Genomic DNA, 19,053 nt, shown 5'->3' with positions numbered 1-19,053 from the left:
GCTTTTACACTTGTTGCCGTTGGAGTTGTACCAATGGATTGTTTGCTTGAGATGTTGCTGCCTAGAAAATGAAGTATGTATTGCAACTTGAGCTCTATGACTTCAGTGATATTTGTTATGCAAAATAAATTGTCTTGACTAACAAGCACAGAGGTTGGTTTTATTCAATGAAAGTTGAAATATGCACAAATTAAGAGGCTCTGAACATAAAACAGCACATCAGTGAAACAGTTTGACACTAAACAGGCAGAATAAGACAAGGACACCAGGAAATTATTGCGTGGTGAAAAAAGTCAATAACTGGACTTAAGACATGCTCATTCTTTTGTAAAGGCCTCAAATGTTGCAGTTTTACACACTTTGAGGGGCTTGCCAACACCTCACTCAAAATAACTGAGAAAGACCAAGACTTTGAGTGCTAACATTAACTTAAGATGCCATGAATTAATCCAGATATGCTCCTCAGTACCAAGCGTGCATCCATCGACAGTACAGCTGACTCCAGCAGGGATCAAATCCCTAACACTGCTGGATTTACCTCTGTGCTCCCCACAGAGCTAAACAGGGCCAGTCACAGATGCTAAGAGGCAGTCTCTTCCTCCTTATCGCTGTTCTCCTGGGAGTTGTAGTCCACTCGCTCCAGCAGCAGGAGCATCTCCACGTGCATGGTCTGGGGGAAGAGGTCGACAGCCATGGCTCGCACTGGACGGAACGGGGCTCCATGAACTCTGTTGGAGGGTGCTCTGCACAGGCTGAGGAGATGCAAGGCGTTAACATCTGACAGTATAGTGTTTTAACCCTATAAAGCCATTTGCATCATATATGATACACGTTATCAAGTAACACATTCCATTTCAATTTAATCAATACATGACCAAAATACTGTTGTATACCTTTGGACACTTCCCCTGTTCACCCTGGACCATACCATTGGCACTTCAAGTACTGTCATATATGATACAACAGAAAAACTATGGAATAACATGTTTTGAAAAATCTTTTTTTTTTTTTTTTTTTACATTTTGTTATAGGACTAAATAAAGGGTTCAATTTCAAAAATTGGAATTTTCTGCCAATTCTTTCATAGTTCAGGCTTTATAGGGTTAAAAAGTGTAACACTTGATACTGTATTTCAGAATGAGACAGGATGACAACAAAACAATACATTATTCCAGTTTAGGCCCTGTTACACAGCAGCTGAAGGGAAAACATTTCAAAATGAGACCACTCAGTTCAAAACAAGTGTGAATGAGTGAATGATTTTTGAAAACTGACATGGAAAGTTTTACATTGAAGCTGCTAAATGCCAACATTGAATCTGTCCATACAACATGGCAAAAATTGCAAATAAACACTTCTAAATAAAGCAAAATTACAAACATTCATTGATTGCCTTGTTATTCTTGGAAGGCTGAATAAAGCTCTGAAACTGGACCAATCATCATGAGATCAGAATATGTATGAGTATGACATTATCTGCTAAAGTTCTACTGAGCAAATCAATTCAGATTAAGGGCTTGCCATAGACAGCCTGTATGGTACTGTCCAATCATATGAAAATGGGTAAAACAATAAATAAGACTGGCTCATATCTGCTTTAGTAGTTTCAGGTAATGACTGGCAATTATCTGGCCTGTAATAACGAGGTGACTTCTGGTCAAAGTGATGTGATTTAACCCGAACTGCTATCTTAATGAGCACAATTAAAAGGCAATAACTCACTCTATGAAGTTGTTCATGGCTGCCTTGGCATTGCATGCCACATAAACAAGCCTCTTCAGATGTTCTGCTCTCCTGATGGCAAGGACGACCTTGGAGTCTGAGTTTCAATTAATTAAAAAAAACACATCAAGTGGAAAATTATTAATTTTCCTAAGAAAGTTTCCAAGAAGGTGAAAAAGGATGAAATTCATAACCACTGATTATTCATTCATAGGAGCTGCTATTATTAGCATGTGTGTGTTAGCATGCACACATCAGAGGAGGTGAAACAACAGCATGGCATCTTGTTGCTTGAGCATTCACACATGTAACAATCTGTAGTGATATAGCTTAAACAATGTGATTCATTAACTGCAGGGACATTACTAACATTTAATAAGCACTGATTGTTTCAGTAGTTTTAGTTGTTTACTTACGCAAGCCTGCTCTGGGTGGATCCACTATGGCTGTGATGTTGGGCGACACAAGAGCATTGAGAACGCTGGGGAACACGTCTTCAGCCTTCCCACAGTGAAATTCAACATTACTTAGCCCTTCAAAATTAAGAGGAAATTCATTTTTTTTAAATTCAGAACTAACAGGAAGAAAATATTCCATAGAATGTAGTCATCTGAGCTTAGACATTAAGTAACAGTAAGTCACTACAATAAAGTATCAACTTCTACTGATGTTTTATGAATAATATGCTGCGCAGTGGGTCACTTTTTCCAAACAGTGAGAACAATATAGCATTTTGTCACCTGCCTCACATTAGCCTTTTCTTTAAAAAAAAAAAAAAAAAAAAAAAAAAACATCACCTGGACTGATTCAGCTGCAACATTTTGTTCAGATTCCACAAGTATGCATATAATCTGGGCCTCAGTATACCTCGGCTCCAGAAACCACAAAACACCAGCAGCAGACAGATGATATCAGCTCTCATACCGTTGAGCTTTGCGTTCACTTTGGCGTCTTCCACTGCCTCCTGGCAAAGCTCAATCCCAATCACCTTCTTTACTCTCTAGAGGCAGAAGGAAGCAAAGAGGTCACAACCTGCCTGCAGGGAGCTTGAAAACTGGGTTAAAAAACACCATAAATCCATTTCAGGAGAAAAATAAAAACGACCCCAGGTTCAGTACCTCCCTAATTAGGAGACAGTGTTGCCACTTTCTGAATAAAGTATTTAGGTTACCATAATTGTTTAATTTTATGCTATCAAATTTGTTGATCTCCACATGGCAACTGTTACTCTTCAAGTAAATTCCACTGATACAGAAACGAAATACAGCAGATGAAGGGCATATTAAATATCATATAACCAATAATTCCATCTTCTCATGAACACATTAAGTGCAAAGATAAGATAACTGCCAATAAATATATCATATAAATACATGCTGCACAAAATGAGTGAAAACATGCAGGTATAGGCAACATACAGACACAAATGTGAAAGTGCATTATATTAATTATAATATTATTATTACCAGGTGTACAGAATTCCAAACATGTAGTGTTTATGGCTGTACTTAATATGTTTGCAGAATGTGCAAATTCAGATGGGTGGCTATGGTTCTCGTCATCATTGTCATCATCAGCACATTTAAAGGTGTGTTACGCCTTTTGTCGTTGAGGTGGTCACGACCAGCCTGCTTTACCTGAGCCAGAGAGATGCCGATGGTTCCTGTCCCACAGCAAACATCCAGTACTGTGCTGTCCTGGTCCAGCTGGGCCCACTCCCCCACAGCAGAGTACAGCACCTCTGCAGCTCCTGTGTTCACCTGGCAGGGACACACACCTCATGTGTAAATCTTGACTGTGTCCAACTGCTTGGAGTTTTTTTTGCCGGTGCTCAGTGTGAATGTGTGTGCTGACACAATGTGACGCATGGTATTGCTGAAGAAAGAGCATGGGGTTCTGCAAATATTCCCTAGGTGAATAAAGGTTTCCTTTTGCTTACCTGGAAGAAGGAATGAGGCGATATTCTGAATTTTAGACCCAGCAGTTCCTCATGGATGTGGCTCTCTCCTGCCACCAGCTCACAGGGCAAATCCTCCGGGTTGGGGGACGTTCTTTGCAGCAAAAAACAGGAAGGTACAGTTGAATGCATACATGCAGATGGATTTGAACAGTCAAAAGTCTTTTGCCATTTTGTTTGTACTATATTTTAGTTGCTGTGGTCCCCAGACCATTTTCACTTTTTTCACAGTTCTTACCTCTGACCCTCCCTGACAAAGTAAAGGGAGGTTACACCGCTGTCTTTCCCCTCTCCTTCTGTGAAGTACTTCCTTAAAGAGCTCTTTAGTGCATCCAGTTCCTCTTCATCAAGTTTCTGGAGAGTCATCGGGCAAAAGTGAAAGAAATCAAAGAGAGAAAATCTAGGGACAATACACCCAGGAATGATTTAAGTGGCTGCTAACAGCATGTAACACAAAGGTTCATAAGTTCACGCACAGCTCCAAACCAGAATCAACCTTCTCAACTTTAACACCTCAAGGAATATTACTTCAACTCCTGCTACGACTGGTACTACTTCAGCTCCACCAAATATCTGAGTGACTACTTCAAACACTCCTTCTGTTTATATTGCTATTGGTATATGTTGCGTAAAACTACTACAATAAGCACAACTACCACTGCTAGTGCTACCAGTTCACCCAGTTAGCAATGCCCTGGCAATCACCTAGGACATCCTAGCAACCACTTAGTACACCCTAACAACCGCCTAGTATACCCTAGCAACACTCTAACAATCTAATATTTTGATTTTGCTTTACAGTTGAACATTTCACACTGAATTTAAAAGAGGAAAAACAATATTTCAGTACTTGTGGGTTGAAGTACACCATAGCCATGGCTTGTTTGGTCCTCGTGGTCCGCACGGTCAGCTGCTTCCAGTGGCCCTCATATGTTTCAGGACTGTACACAGAGTATGGTGTTGTCCTGTGTGTGGGGAAAAAAAATGGGGGCGGATTCAATAATTCCATTCAAGCATACTGTTAGCTGGTTAAAATTCTTATCTTTGTCTCATTTTGTGTGCAGAACTGGCCACAGTAAACGAATACTGGTGTTGCATGTGTCTTTACGGTCAGCAACAGTTCTGGAAGTCATTAGCCTCCAATGGCACGTGTGTGTGTGTGTGTGTGTGTGTGTGTGGAGTGCCTTCTAATGAGCAGAGAAACCAGCATTGGATGGAAGTCAGTGAGGCTAAACGACTATTATGATCTTTTGCATCATTAAGTTGTAATCCTGGATTATCTGGATTAATAAACTGGAATAATAATCTGGATTATTACTACCTAAGAGAGAATACCATCATACTGTTTTTGACCATTACGGGTGCAAGATGCATTTTTTTAAACAGCATGACTGTGGGAAGGTTTTCCTAAATCCTCAATTTTCCCAAACTTAAAATATGAGTCTGAAAGAAGCACTCGCACACAGAAAGACGCAAGATTTTGGACAATCGTGAGCATTTGATACCTGATGAATTTCTGGAACTCGCTGACCACCCTCTTGGCCTCAGCGGAGACGTGGCTGGTCTCCTGCGGCCCCACCACAGCGCACGAGCCTCCTTTGTATTTTCCCAGACGGAAACCGATTGTCTTGTCCTCACCATCTGCACCCATGGAAATGACAAACTCACATTTGTTCCTGTACTCCGTCTGCCAAGATACAGTTGAGAGAAATAACAACAGGATTAGGCATCTATATGCAGTTCCAGGTGGGGGAAAATAAATAAATACATTTGAAAAAAAAAATGAAGAGTTTGATTCCAAATGACTTAATCACTTTCATGAAAAACCAGCACATGATTATACCTGAGAGGGAGATGGACGAATGGCTTCTAGCGGACAGCACATTTTGTTGTACTTCCCCTTCTGCGCAAACAGCCACGGCAACATGGCTTTGTTGGTGCTGCCAATTTCTCTGGAAAGCAATGGCACAGGGTTGATTTTATGAGGTTTGAACGGCATCTACAGTGTGAACACAGTGCATCTTTTTCTACTGTGTTAGTGTACCATGCCATGTCCATACTGACACAATAATACGTAGAAGTTACCTGTATTTTCCATTACATTCTGTTCAGAGTTCACTTTCGTAACAGTAAACTCTCAAAGTGCTGGTAAGGCACTCAATTTACTGGATTTCAGTTCAGCGCTGCATCTGCAAAGACCTGCAAACTGCCTGCTCTCAGTATTTGATAGAAACATAACAATGTGGTTTATTTAGCTTTAGATTGCTATATCAGGACAATATTAGCCTATTATGAAAGGTTGGATATTGATCTGTCAGTCTCATTAGCCTGGAGAGTTTTAGTGACCCATGATGGTCCAGATACTATTTCAGATGCATTGCCGCCCTGAGAAGTATACAGTCATGGGATATAACTCTGAACACCAATCAATAAAAAGTACCGGCTTTGGCAGCTTCCATATATCATTGTACCAGGACTAAAAGTAGGTCCAGTTTGGGAGCAAGCACATTATGTATGGATGGTATTGTTTCACTGTGTACATTATGTAGTAATGAATCGATATAAACACCAGCACCTACTTGGCCAACCTCTGCAGGACCCCCACCACCTCCTGCTCCTTCCTCCTCAGTTGCTCGTCATAGGGCACGTTCCACAGAGGAGTCACCACCTTGGCTATCTGTAGGCTGAAGGGCTCCTCGTCTTCATCTGCCTCCTGCCGCTTGGAGGAGGGCTGCTGCCCCGCACCCTCCCCCTCCTCCTGCTTCCTCTTCCTCAGGATGGGGTCCGCTTTGGGCTTGGCCAGCCTGACACTGAGCACCTGGCCCTTCCACTGCACGCCGTGCACCATCTTCATGGCCTTGTCACGCTCCTCCTCGTTCTTGAAGGTGACGAAGGCGAACGTCTGCTTGCCGAACAGCTTGATCTTGTGGGGGTTGAGGCCGTGCTTGGCCAGGAACTTCTTCAGGTCGTTGAAGCCGATGAACTTGGGCAGGTTCTGGATCTCCACTTTGAAGATCTCGGACGTGAAGAGGTCCTGTTTGATGTAGCGGTACCTGCTGGGGTCGGACCCTGCCTCGCTCTCGGCTTCAGCTTTGGCTTCTGGTTTTGCAGCGTCCGTGGAGTCCTCTGGGTGTTCAGCAGCCCTCTCCTGCTTTGAGGCGGACGCGTCGGCCTCAGGGATGCCACTGACATCCGCCATGACTCTGCATGGGGGGAAATGACCAGTACAGTTAGCAGACACATAAACCTTTACATACTGTGTAAGAACAGCACTGGATTCCCATGGGAAAATCAGTAGTGACCTCTTATGATCCTGGAAAACTGCAATGTTCCTATTTATCCTGGACTAGCAGCAGGAAGGGCTGCTAAACTAAAACTATTTCAATACTAAACACACAAAGACCTGATGGGATAGACGGCCTGAGGGTAAACAGTTTGATTTTAGCTTAAAATGATATGTCAGACCAATTCCGACGGTGAAAAAAATGTCAAACTGTCAAAATTTGGCTTTTCTATCAAATAGTCTTCTATGCTTTTCTCTCGTAGCTAAAACAAAGCACCCAGAAACATTTATCAACACGTCTAAAACCGACTGTGCAACTCTAAGTGTTACAGGAAACTGAATACGTTTAGGGCCTTAACTGTAAATAATGTGGTTTGAGTTGTAAGGATTCGCAGAAGCTGCAGTCTCACTAGGAAGAGCTTCAAGTGCAGTAGCTTCAACTATTCGCTCTCCTACGGAGGAGACGTTTCACCAATGCCGGTTTAAAAAAAAATAAATAAAACCCTGCTATGTTACTGTTTTATTGTACACTAAATGTCGTGAATGCCCTGTTTCTACTTAGGAGGAAAACCTGGTTAATACGTACTCAAGCAGCACTTTCGCTTCTCACTGGAAACTACAGGGCGCCGCCATGTTGGTGCAGCCACGTGCGCCGGTGAACTTTGAACCGAGGCGGATGACAGGCAAGATGGCGAGCAGCAAGATATCTGACTAGAGTCAGAGAATCTCTAATATGGGGAGAAGTGGCACTCTCGTCTTACGTCCGGGTCTCGGAAACACGCCTCTGTCCATGTGAGGGCGCTCGCGGGCGAGTGCAGAATGAATGGGAGTCTATGGGGCTACACCCCTAAAAATCCACTTTTCTCTGGAAATAATTTTTTGTCAAGTACTTTGAATACTGTTTTCAAAAGTTGGGGCTAAAAAAATACACTCAGCTGAATATTGGATTTTTTAAGTTCACCTATATGTTCTAAAAACCCGTTCAAAAAGTGTGATGACGTCACACATTGAGAGGTGCTGCTTTACGGCGATTTCCAGAGCCCGTCTCCGGAGAGCAGACGGAGACACTCAGAGAGCCCGCCTGTGCTATATTAGACATTCTCTGGATGCACAAATATCAACTTTGATGGAAAAGTCCTCCTTAAGAGTGGGGTTTCCCGTTTCTCTTGGTCTTCAGGTCCCATCAAGTGGGATCCCTCGTCGTAAACAGCCGCAAGTCCGTCACTGACCAGTCAGCATTCATTAGCAAATGCTAGCGTGTTATGGCCAACAACAGCCCAAACTGTAGGAAACTGAAAGGATATAAGTTCTTGCTAATTTCACTTTTAACCTATAATCCATATTGAACTTTCAGAAACTGCAACAGTATTTGCGATTTTTCAAGTATAAACAGGAGTAAGAGGCAAATTTAGCCGTTTAGCTCCATAGAGCCCCATTCATTCTGCACTCGCCCGCCATCACCCCCAGTGGAATTACGGTGGTACTGCAACCAAGTTCGATACAACGGGGGTTAATGGAGAGTGGCAAGGCTCGTCGTAGACGGGCTCTGCTAGAGTATGCTCATTAGAGATGCAAGCTGGTGTGTGCGTGTGTGGTGGTGGAGGAGGGGTTCCCAAGACTGATCAAGGTCCTGGCCTCAAGATTCAAATTTTGAAATAAAAAAAATTAAAACCTCATCTTGAAGCATATTAATCTATAATCTCTCCATTTATTGTGACCACTTAGAGAAGCAGATATTTATGCTGCAACGCTACACAGGCTTTTGGTGTGGAATTTGCCCTTTTAATTGTGCTTCTGTATGTACACAGTTTCAGCAGCTGCCAATGTTTGTTCTTAGGAAAATGTATCTGCTAATAAAGTATAAATTAGTATAAACTGGTGTAAATTATAAATTACAATTCTAGACTTACAGGGGTTATTTTGAGGAGTTCCGGGTCCAGGACAAATTGAATTTTGACTGATACAAATGCCAATTTGAGATATCTCTAATTTAGTTGAGCATTTGTAAAAAGCATTCAAGATGTGTAGTTTCACATCTCTAATACTGAAACAACCTAGGATGTGTCCTGTATCAGTTTCTATTATAGATGAGTAGACTTCCTCCAATAGGCTCCAACATGATGCCAACATGAGCTACAACTGTTCAAATTAAGCTAAAACTTGAATGTAAAATCTTCTTTCTGCTCTGCAGTGTGCAGTCTGCAGCTCGGGTCACATCATGCTGGAGATCAGCCATGCCTGCTGTGAGGTGTGCCTTAGAGTGAGCATGCTGGCCAGGCTCTCTCTGGTCAGACATGCTGTCACGTCTGTGTCCTCCTGTCCCAGAGAAAGAAGCGGCACAAAGCGGATGTTCTGGCCACTCTTGCAGAAAAAGATGGTGGTTAATGCCCATGGTGTTCCAGCTCCTGTGGATGCAGATTTCAGGGTGGAAGAGGCTCACTCTGAGCTGTCTCTCCATGGCAGCGAAGACCTTTGGAAGGAGAGTGTGACCCTCTGTCAAGAGACGGAGCAACTCCCACCACATTGGAGCAGCAGGCTATTAAAATCAATCCCTGCACAGGGGAGAAAGACAATCTCCAGATGCAACTGCAGAAACTTAGACAGAAGTGCCAACCCGTTGATCGTGAGGGACTATCGAGGCCATTCACCAAGAGAGGGCGGTTCACTAGCAAATGAAGGACCTGGAACAAATGGTCATGAAACAAAAGGCCTTGAACAGCGAGGAGCATGCCATGAGGCGTAAGACCAGTGAGACTGGAAGAAGCACTCTGCCAATCTGTGGAGCACCTCCAGAAAGATCTGACCTTGAGCGGCAGGCAGGCAGTGTAAAACAGGGACACACTCAGGAAAGGTGAGGTGCTCATGAAAATTATCTAGATGGCCTTTAGCAAGGAGCAACAGACTACCCTGTGTAAGTAAGTCCTCGGAGACAGAGTGGGCACTCCACCAAGATATAGAGGTTTGGACTTGAAAATGCTCAACAGAAGACTTTGAACATGAAAGACCTTACAAGAAAGCTCAAGGCAGAGACTAAGCAGAAGGAGGTCCTTGGCCTTGAGAAAGCAGCCCACCACCAACAAACAGATGAGCAGACTATCAGGTTAAAGGTTTGTAATATGGAGAAGGAGGCCCACTGCCAGCAGCTCCAGTGTAAGAACACAGCATCAGAAGGGAAGGACAAAAGGTCCAAGAAACCTTCCTTGTTCCCAAGACTGATCAAGGTCCTGGCCTCAATACACAGGACAAAGAAATAAAGAAGACAAAGGAGACAGCAGAGTCCAACAGTGACTCCAACATTTTCCAAGTTCAATTTGATCTCAAACATACCCTTCCACTAACCTCTATTTCAGCCCACTTCACGACCCCCCACCCCTCTGTCTTATTCAGTGATATGCTCTATCAAAAGAATGCATTGTCTGTATTGTTTCATCATTTTTGTGGTGTTGTGATTTACATGCTTTTATTAAAGTGTAGAGTAGAAGTGCCATTTACCTTATCCTGGAGTCGCTCTGAAAAGCAGCTGCAAAACACACCTCAGCTTTATGTAGATAAGTGTATTCGTTTTTGTGGAGGCTATTCAAATCAAAACAAAACAAATCGCATTAGTGGTGTCCTCACTGTAAATATGATTGTAAAGGTGAATGAAGATCCTGGAAGCTTGATGCTTGCTTTTCAATAATGTATCTGTATGTAACAAAGGCATAACCAGTGGAAGTGCAGTCTAAAAAAAAAAAAGGTAACTGTGTCAGATGAGCTAATGTCACAAACCCAATCTAATATAGTCCAAAATAAGATGTAATAGATCAGACGTGAGAAATCATTATCTAACAAGCTATTCGATGATATATAGAACTATATCTATATCTATCTATATCTATATCTATCTATCTATTTATATATCTATATCTATCTATATATCTATATCTATAAATATAGATATAGATATATAGATAGATATAGATAGATATAATTTACTTGCTGTCTTTGTTTTATCTCTTCTGTAAAGCACATGGGAACAGTATTCTGATTTTTTTTTTTTTTTTTTTTTTTTGTCATTTTACTATCAGTACTTATTATGTTTAAATTAAATGTTACAGCGTTTTGTAATACACTAGGCCTAACTTTTTTTTTTTTTTTTGTAATTGTAACACTAGTCGCTGTAGAAGTTGTGGGTTGTTTTGTAATTAACATGCTTATTAAAATAAGTAACATAATTAACATGCATCGATGTACATCATTTCGCGAAATAAAATTCAGACAGATTAAATAACATGTAACAGTTTTCTCTGTATAATGTGATAAATGGAGGTGGTGCGCGCGCTGCTACGAGGAGGGCGCGGGCGCACGTAGGAAATTCGGCGCGCGAAAGCTGCAGCAGGAAGCGACTGCAACTGAGGGGAAACGGCGGCCAGACTGGGCCACTTTGCTGTTTGACTCTATCAAACAACTTCCATAATCTGCAAACATCTACAGTAATATGGCAGACCCGAAGGTGAGTCGGCACGCCGGGGGTAATGTTATGTGTGCTGCCCATATTCAAACAGCGATTTTTAATCAAACGGCACATTTTAGTTGTCATTTGTCAAAGTTTGTGGAGGAAGCTGCGAGACAAAAATGCCGGCAACGATGCTGTCTCTACGGTGGTTAGCTACGATAATTGGTATACTGAGCGCAGCGGAGCTACTAAAGTCAAGTGCTAACAGACATCCAACTTGAAATGTTTGTTTCGGGTTGAATATATGAAGAAAGTGTGCGACTCGACACTTTGCCGCCTTTCTATTGAGTTAGCAAGCTCAGAAGTGAGTGCAAGTGTCCAGCCAGGCAGCATGATAACGTTAGCAACATAACGTTACTAATAATAGTGAAATAATGAGGCAATATCCACAGCTTCGGTAATTACCAAATCTCACCGTATCCGTGTTTTATTTTAACGTGATAATACAGGATCGACACCCATTTAATCCGCTAGCCTGAGCAGCTGCGGCTGGCTTTGTCTGCCCAGCATGACAACAGCTGCTAGCTGGCTAACGCTAGCCTTCTGTGGCTAACTGTAGCGTCTCAGCAGCAGCAGCCTGTCTGCGGCATCAGACAGAAAACACCAGCAAGTTTGAATGCAGTGCTGTGGCAGCCGGCGCAGAAAACGTGTAACCCAAGCAGCTAAATAACCAACTACGTTAGGAATTAGCGACACGCAACAGGGCTGGGAAATGCCGACGAGCTAGCGTAGCTTGAGCAGCCTGCTAGCATGTGACGAGAAAGGCCTAGTGAAGTCAGCAGTAAGTTAGCTTAGAGAGGGAAAGTTGAATAGCTCGCTCAGGGTGATTTAAGGAGAGTGTAAGAGGCTAGATCAGACTTGTAGTTGGTCTGTTAAACCGCTCAAGGCAGTTAGTGTTGGTTGGATTACACAGCCGAGGTGATGTGTGAACGTAAACGTTAATTTCACTACAATTTGCCTGGTTAAGCTAACTTGAGCTAGCTACGTCGCTGTAAGGATGTGCCATTGTCATGCAGGTAGCTCGGGTTTCTGTCCAGCTAACTAGCGTAGCCTAGCTAGAAAGAATAATTGGACGCTATTAGCCCGAGCGAGGTTGATAGTTTGTTGTAAAGTGTTAGTTTAATTATTGCATCCTTGATATCAATTTCTCAACAATATGAAAGTAGATTCAAACTGGCACCCGCACTGATTAGGTGTCTTTGTCAGCAATCATTCTTTTATGAGGATTACAAACTTTTTTTTTAACTTTTGAAATTATTAACAGTGATGTGAGAACCTTTAATCCCATCTTGCATCAAAGATGCTTGGCTCAGCACCAGCAACAGTGAATTACAAAAGGCGTTGCCTGTTCCCTCCACAAAAGCTGTACTTCCCACCCCTGATCTCTTAAATCCCTCCATTGAAGCCTCGATGGCCCGTTGGTCAGTAGAACCCATTATTAACACAAACCAGTGTTGTTTCAATGGGTTTAAAGAACCACACCTCACAGACATTATTTGTGTTTAATCAGTTTATAAAAGTGGATGGGACGTATGTGTGTTTTGACTGTTTTTTCCCCCCTTGTCTTTCAGGATCAGGAAGATCACGATGCCTCCACAGACAACGTTGATGATTCAAACCACGATCCCCACTTTGAGCCCATTGTGTCTCTTCCAGAGCAGGAGGTGAAAACATTAGAGGAGGATGAGGAGGAGCTTTTCAAAATGTGAGTTGCTACTGAGAACGTGTGTTTATACCCTACATGCAAATGCCACAGAAATTGATTTAATATAACATTTCCTCAATGGGAGAATTGTGATAGTTTGATCATCCAGTTTGACACTGTGTTGTCGTCACTGCTGAGTTGTGAATGAAGCTGACTTTTCCTCCCGCCAGGCGGGCAAAGCTGTATCGCTTTGCCTCTGAGAACGACCCCCCAGAGTGGAAGGAGCGAGGCACTGGTGATGTCAAGCTGCTGAAACACAAAGAGAAGGGCACAATCCGCCTACTGATGAGGAGAGACCGGACTCTGAAGATTTGTGCCAATCATCACAGTGAGTCAAGTGGACAACTGTAATTGACAGTAATGCAAAAGAAGAAAGGGGGAATTAGTAGCGCTGCACGGGTCCTCAATTAGGCAAACAAGAATCGGGTGGAGAGGGTTAGATCAGTGGAAAATATTTTTAAGTTTGTCTCCTTTTTAATTTAACATCTTATGTAGAATACGACTGGGCACAGGCACATTGTTCTGTTGAAAATGTTAAAAAGCCTTTATTATTAAATGGCTAAATATGATTTTTAAAAACCTGGCCGCTGACCTACATCTGACAGGATGTTTGCTTAAAAATGAGACAAACTTAAGAATATTTTCTATTGATCTAACTGACAGTAGTAATGACCACTTTCATAACACTTTCTAATAAAGTTACTCAGGAACAGAACCAGTATTAACTATGAAGTGTAATCACAGGAAGATTTGGATAGCTGGCTACAAAAGCACATGCGTGGCAGAATGGAGTATCTTGGCTATAGCAGAATGTGGGACATCGCAGACTTTTTTCAGCTTTTTCTTGAAATTGAATTAATACTTGTGAAATCAATACTTAGACCATTGAATCCTTTAGCTTTATTCTAAAACTTTAATCTTTACAATTAATTTAAGAGATATATCTGTCAGACCACCCATCGTCTCTATTCCCATCATACGTTATAGGTACATAGTTATACCACATAACTATTTCATAAGTAACAGTTAACAGATGCTTTATTCCATTGATGGTACTATTTAATGTACTTTACTTAACCTGTTAATTTGTCACACTTAAGCTCAGCCCTGAGTGCCCTGATCAAAATTAATCGGTGTATTATAGCCCAGTTCTTTGTATGGAGTGATTAGTAATTTGTCTTCATACACAAATTGTTTATACTACAGTTATGGTAGTAATTCTTACTGTATCAAGAAGTTTCCAAGCCCTCACAGTTTCAACAATGTCAGTAAATTGGATGTGTATAATTTTATTACCACACCTTAAATACTGTCACATTGCTTGTGGATTTAGCAGTAAAAATGTAAATAATTTTCCACTCTGCAGTATTCTGTTGATAAATACTGGATGCACTCAGTCGAATGTAAACAAATGAGTAAGCTGTTCTAGCACAGTGACTCAAGTGTCATGTCCTATAAATCTTCTTCAGTTTGCAAGTTCCAGCACATCACAGTGAAAGTTGTAATTTTTTATGAAACAACAGGCAGATTAATTTATCAAGTTGTAAATAAAATCATAAACATATCAGATCCCCTTTAAATTCCAACTGAAGACTCATTTTGCTAGCTGATATCAATACAGTTATAAAACACTTTGTAATTGACCTCTAAACTTGCACATAGTGCATCATGAAGGTGTGTGTGGGGGGGGGCTGGCTGGCTCAGTTCTCTGTAGTACCTCAGCCCAACCAGCAGGTCATGTTTCTATGACATCTTTAATGTTTCTAACAAAGGCGGTAATTTTCACAGGTTAACTTGGGACTTGTCAGATTTATGTGGCCATTAGTTTTGCTTAACCAATTAGATGTGCACTCAGAGTCTCGTATGGTGCAGCAGAGGCCTAGAGAATAACAGTAATAATCCACCTAATGGCTTCACTAAGGTTGGCTTCGCATAGCAGAAATGACACAAAACAATAAATGTAATGTCATAATAAAAATAATCTTCAGCAAAACACCAAAAGGCATGGACATCCACTCAGTAGAAGACTAGGTGCATGATAACATACTGTGTATGAAGTTCAGGTGTCTTGCTACATGCTTGTCATGACCTTGTTCCCCCTCTTGTCACTTTTAGTTATCCCTATGATGGAGTTGAAGCCCAACGCCGGCAGCGACAGGGCCTGGGTTTGGAACACACTAGCAGATTTTGCCGATGAATGCCCCAAACCTGAACTTCTGGCAATACGCTTCCTCAATGCAGAAAGTGAGTATTGGCTCGTCTCATCCAGTGGCTCTCAGTCCTGGGACCCACAGCACTACTGGTCACTTATCCCACCAACTAGTCAGTAACAGCTAACTGTGTTCACCTGGTGTCCCAGGTGTGAATACGTCTGTGATGAGATGCAATCAACACCAGCAGTTCTCTCAGTCCTTAGGACCCAGATTGAGAATGCTTGGAATAGTACATGTAATGGTCATGGCAGAAAGTTGCAAAAGCAGTGTTTCATTTGTTGGATCCTAACAGCATCTGCTCATACTGTGAGCAGCTTGACACACACCAGCTGCTGAAAGTATTCATTTTCTTCTGGCAGAGAACTGTCACTGGAGAAGTGGCTGCATTGTAACTTTTGGCCATTATCACCCTTTAGCAGCTTATCATACACTAGCTTTGCTGTATGTCCAGTCCGTGTCAGTGCAGCACCATTCTTCGAGGTAGCCCAAACTGACTGCGAGAGAGTAGGACAGTGATGTCTCCATACTAACACTCTGTTCTGCTTTCAGATGCCCAGAAGTTCAAGGTGAAGTTTGACGAGTGCAAGGAGGAGGTCAGAAAATGTCAAGAGGGAACAGGTACGTAGAATATGCAATGAAATATGTCGGTCCTTACTATAATCCAAAGTTTTCTGACAATGTGGCGGTGGTGTTTCAGACCAATTTGCCCCCCCCCCCCCGGTTGATATCTGCTTTGTGTCATCGAGTGCATGTATTTGCTAGTACGTGTTAATATACATTCATATAAAGCTGTAAAATCTGCTAAAAATGTGTATCAGTGCCCCAGACAACCCATCTTTTAGGAGGAGAGACTCAAACTGAGGGAAATATGGAACATTGACTGGTACTGTAATTCACACCAGCTGAGCGTGCAGACTCACTCTGTTCTTTGCTGCTCACTTCAGCCAGGAACTTTTTCCGTCTGCTAAAATAATGATCAGAACATAGCACCTGCTGGCCTCCTGAAAGGCTAGTGTCAGTATGTTCTGCAACATGACAGTCCAGGTTTTTCACAGCCTAAATGGGGGATATGGAATGCTCTTAGGAGTTAAATATATTACAGGGCAGCTGATATGTCAGTCCTGGTGACTTCTCAAGACAAACATTCACATGCTAGACTGACAGCATGCAGCTGGGTTATGCTCAAACCTTATTTTCCCAAATGTGAAGTTGATGACGCATTTCACTGTCTTGCCACAGGCAACACTGACAGCGCAAACAAAGTGGCGGAGAAACTGGAGGAGCTCTCTGTGAAAGACAAGACATCAGAGGAAAAGAAAGAAGAGGAGAAAAAGGAGGTGAAGGCTGAGGAGAAGAATTGAGAACTTGCTTTGCTGACCTTCAATTTATCAGTTTTTTCCTCTTTTTCTACAATAGACTCTAAAAGAACTGAATTTGGACACTTGCATATTTAGTTTTTTTTGTTTGTTTTTTTTATTTTTATGATCTGTTTTGCCTCGATCACAAGTCTTTGGTGCCACTGGGGAGAAAAAAAAAAGAAAAGAAAAAACAATTAATGAAAAGAGCCCTTTCCCTTCCACCCCTTTCCTTTCCGCACCATGGAATGCCACACTTTCCATTCCGGTCATCTGCAGTTCAATGTTATTTCTTGACAAACTGTGAAATGAGGCTTGTGATATTGATAATTCCCACATTGGGGTAAGGTTTTTTTTCTGTTTTATTCTGAAGCAAAGTTTGTGTAGGGGGAGCGGATGATGTAGCCTGCTTATTAGCAGCACAGGATCAGGGAACAGGCGTTTAGAGGTGCATTATAAACATTAAGAACTAGGATGCATCTCAATGGGCCTTCTTCCCCTGTGCAACTGTCCATGCCTCCACTTTTAGATACAGCAAGGTGAAGGCTATTCAGTGGATGCCTTGTAGGAAACTTCTCTTCCTTGGTTCCTTCATTAGTCAGCTGTGATGATGGAGAAGACTAGAGGAGAAAGCCACTCCAGGCAGTTGAGGTGCAACAGATGCATGCTGCAAATTGCAGTTTCCACTGATATCTGACTGATAGTTGATCAGATGCACTTAGCTAAGTATTTTTTATTTTTATTTTTTTTTATTTTCTTTACTTTTTTCCTTTTTGATATTTTTGAGCCATCACACCAAGTCCAAAGTCAACGGTTCATCAGATTTTTGGTGTCGGCTACGCTCTGGCTTAAGTCCTTCACTGGGAGCTCTAGTTCGTATTACTTAGATCATAACATTCCCACAGATTTAAAAAGCATGTAGATTATGTATAACATGAAGAGTGTGACAACGCCCTATCAGATCTGTGTGCTCACCACCCTTTTCTTCCCACTAATTGAATTCTTACCCCTTGCCTCAAAAAGTGCATCGAAGTGCCAGTGCATCTGTAAATACATGTAAATGGATGAAATGTTGCTTTTCATTTGCACTCAAATGGTTTGAAATGTTTCCTCCACCTTCCAATAAAAGCTCTCAAAGACCACGTCGGTGTTGACTGATATGAACTCATTGATTCTTGTCTCCTTGTTCAGCAAGTTGTGCAGTCGATCGGAAAACAGTAATACTGCGCTGTTTTATTTATGAGATGGCGTTGCAGACGGTAGACATGGGAACAGGATCACTGTGACCACCAAGTTAACTGTGGTTTTGATTTGACTCATAAAATGTATTATTGGCTAGGTTACAAAAAACATCCAGATTATGATGTGAATGTGTGAACAAAAAAAAATCATTCATTCAAAGACTTTGAAACTTTTTTTTATTCTGGTCAGTTCATTGGGAAATATTTCCTCTTCACAAAAATAGGAACGCATGAACATTTATAGTATATTCTATATTTAATACATCTTTCGATTCATGAGTTTCAGAGAACAAAATCAGCTCATGACAACTGATCACACAGGCTTGTTGCCAACCGTCAGGAATGGTCCCTGACCTGCAGTGATGTCCATCCCAAAAAACAATACTGGACAAGTGGCAGTCATCTTGAGGAGGAATGACTTAGATTGGGTTTTGATATGTGGTCTGAGGATGGGGATACACTTGGCTTAGCAATTTTACAAAGGTTTTGCTCAGAGCACTTGAGGACCGCAGGCGACTCTGACACACAGGTCATTTAATTATTACATTTGCTCGTTGTAAGGCGGCTGGGTGAGCCCACAGTAGAGAGACCGTCTAGTAGACGGGAGGTTGTAGATTCAATCTCCACAATGCTGTGTTGCCACAAAGTGTCTGACCCTGCCTTTACTCTCTGACCAGTCAGGTGGAAGAAATGTGTATGAGGGAGATATGGAAAGTAACAAAGTCCTAATTTAAAAGGTTTAGTCCTTCAAAAGCGGTATAAAAACAGTTTCCTAAGTCATGCGGTAATGTATTAACTTTGACAGTAATGAACAGTGGCCCTTGTTTCAAAAACATGTTAAATTTACTTTTGATATTTGCCCTCATTCCTGACTTGACCATTGTTGTACAGTACATTTTGCAAATTAATGTTCAGTACGATGCTCTACTCCTTCCATTCATTCCTCCATTAAAAATATACTGTGATGGCATTTCACTACCCCTTAGTATATTATAGTGTTACAGCTAGCTATATTTCATCTTGTATGAAACATAATTTTTCCTCTTGAAAGGCAACAATGGTTTTTTTCTTAATACGGCTGC

General features: G+C 41.8%; 2 protein-coding genes and 1 non-coding gene across 4 annotated transcripts; 2 read left to right on the top strand and 1 right to left on the bottom strand.

Annotated features, from left to right (window-relative positions):
- Positions 1 to 139: 139 nt before the first annotated feature.
- Positions 140 to 7,698, bottom strand: trmt2a (tRNA methyltransferase 2A). Of its 2 annotated transcripts, none has more exons than XM_030059807.1 (12): positions 7,549 to 7,698; positions 6,259 to 6,882; positions 5,523 to 5,631; positions 5,185 to 5,366; positions 4,530 to 4,644; positions 3,918 to 4,033; positions 3,662 to 3,773; positions 3,360 to 3,482; positions 2,647 to 2,722; positions 2,139 to 2,255; positions 1,723 to 1,819; positions 140 to 752 (listed from the first exon to the last, which is right to left on the bottom strand). In XM_030059807.1, the coding sequence occupies exons 2-12, from the start codon at positions 6,876 to 6,878 to the stop codon at positions 581 to 583; spliced, it is 1,839 nt and encodes a 612-aa protein (XP_029915667.1). In that variant the 5' UTR covers positions 6,879 to 6,882; positions 7,549 to 7,698; the 3' UTR covers positions 140 to 580. The 2 variants fall into 2 exon arrangements, with proteins under 2 accessions (XP_029915667.1, XP_029915668.1); XM_030059808.1 differs by lacking the exon at positions 7,549 to 7,698 and adding an exon at positions 7,322 to 7,470.
- Positions 7,699 to 11,287: 3,589 nt separating this feature from the next.
- On the top strand, positions 11,288 to 17,872 carry ranbp1 (RAN binding protein 1). Its single transcript, XM_030059812.1, has 6 exons — positions 11,288 to 11,454; positions 13,029 to 13,162; positions 13,333 to 13,490; positions 15,278 to 15,406; positions 15,925 to 15,993; positions 16,615 to 17,872. Exons 1-6 carry the CDS (start codon positions 11,440 to 11,442, stop codon positions 16,734 to 16,736), a joined length of 627 nt encoding a protein of 208 aa, XP_029915672.1. The 5' UTR covers positions 11,288 to 11,439; the 3' UTR covers positions 16,737 to 17,872.
- On the top strand, positions 16,286 to 16,413 carry LOC115365978 (small nucleolar RNA SNORA77). Its single transcript, XR_003928797.1, has one exon. It is a non-coding gene; the product is annotated as a small nucleolar RNA SNORA77 (small nucleolar RNA).
- Positions 17,873 to 19,053: the final 1,181 nt, after the last annotated feature.

Source organism: Myripristis murdjan, chromosome 9 (genome assembly GCF_902150065.1).
Source record: "Myripristis murdjan chromosome 9, fMyrMur1.1, whole genome shotgun sequence".
NCBI classification, from domain to species: Eukaryota; Metazoa; Chordata; class Actinopteri; order Holocentriformes; family Holocentridae; genus Myripristis; species Myripristis murdjan.
This window is presented reverse-complemented; position numbering and strand designations above follow the sequence as displayed.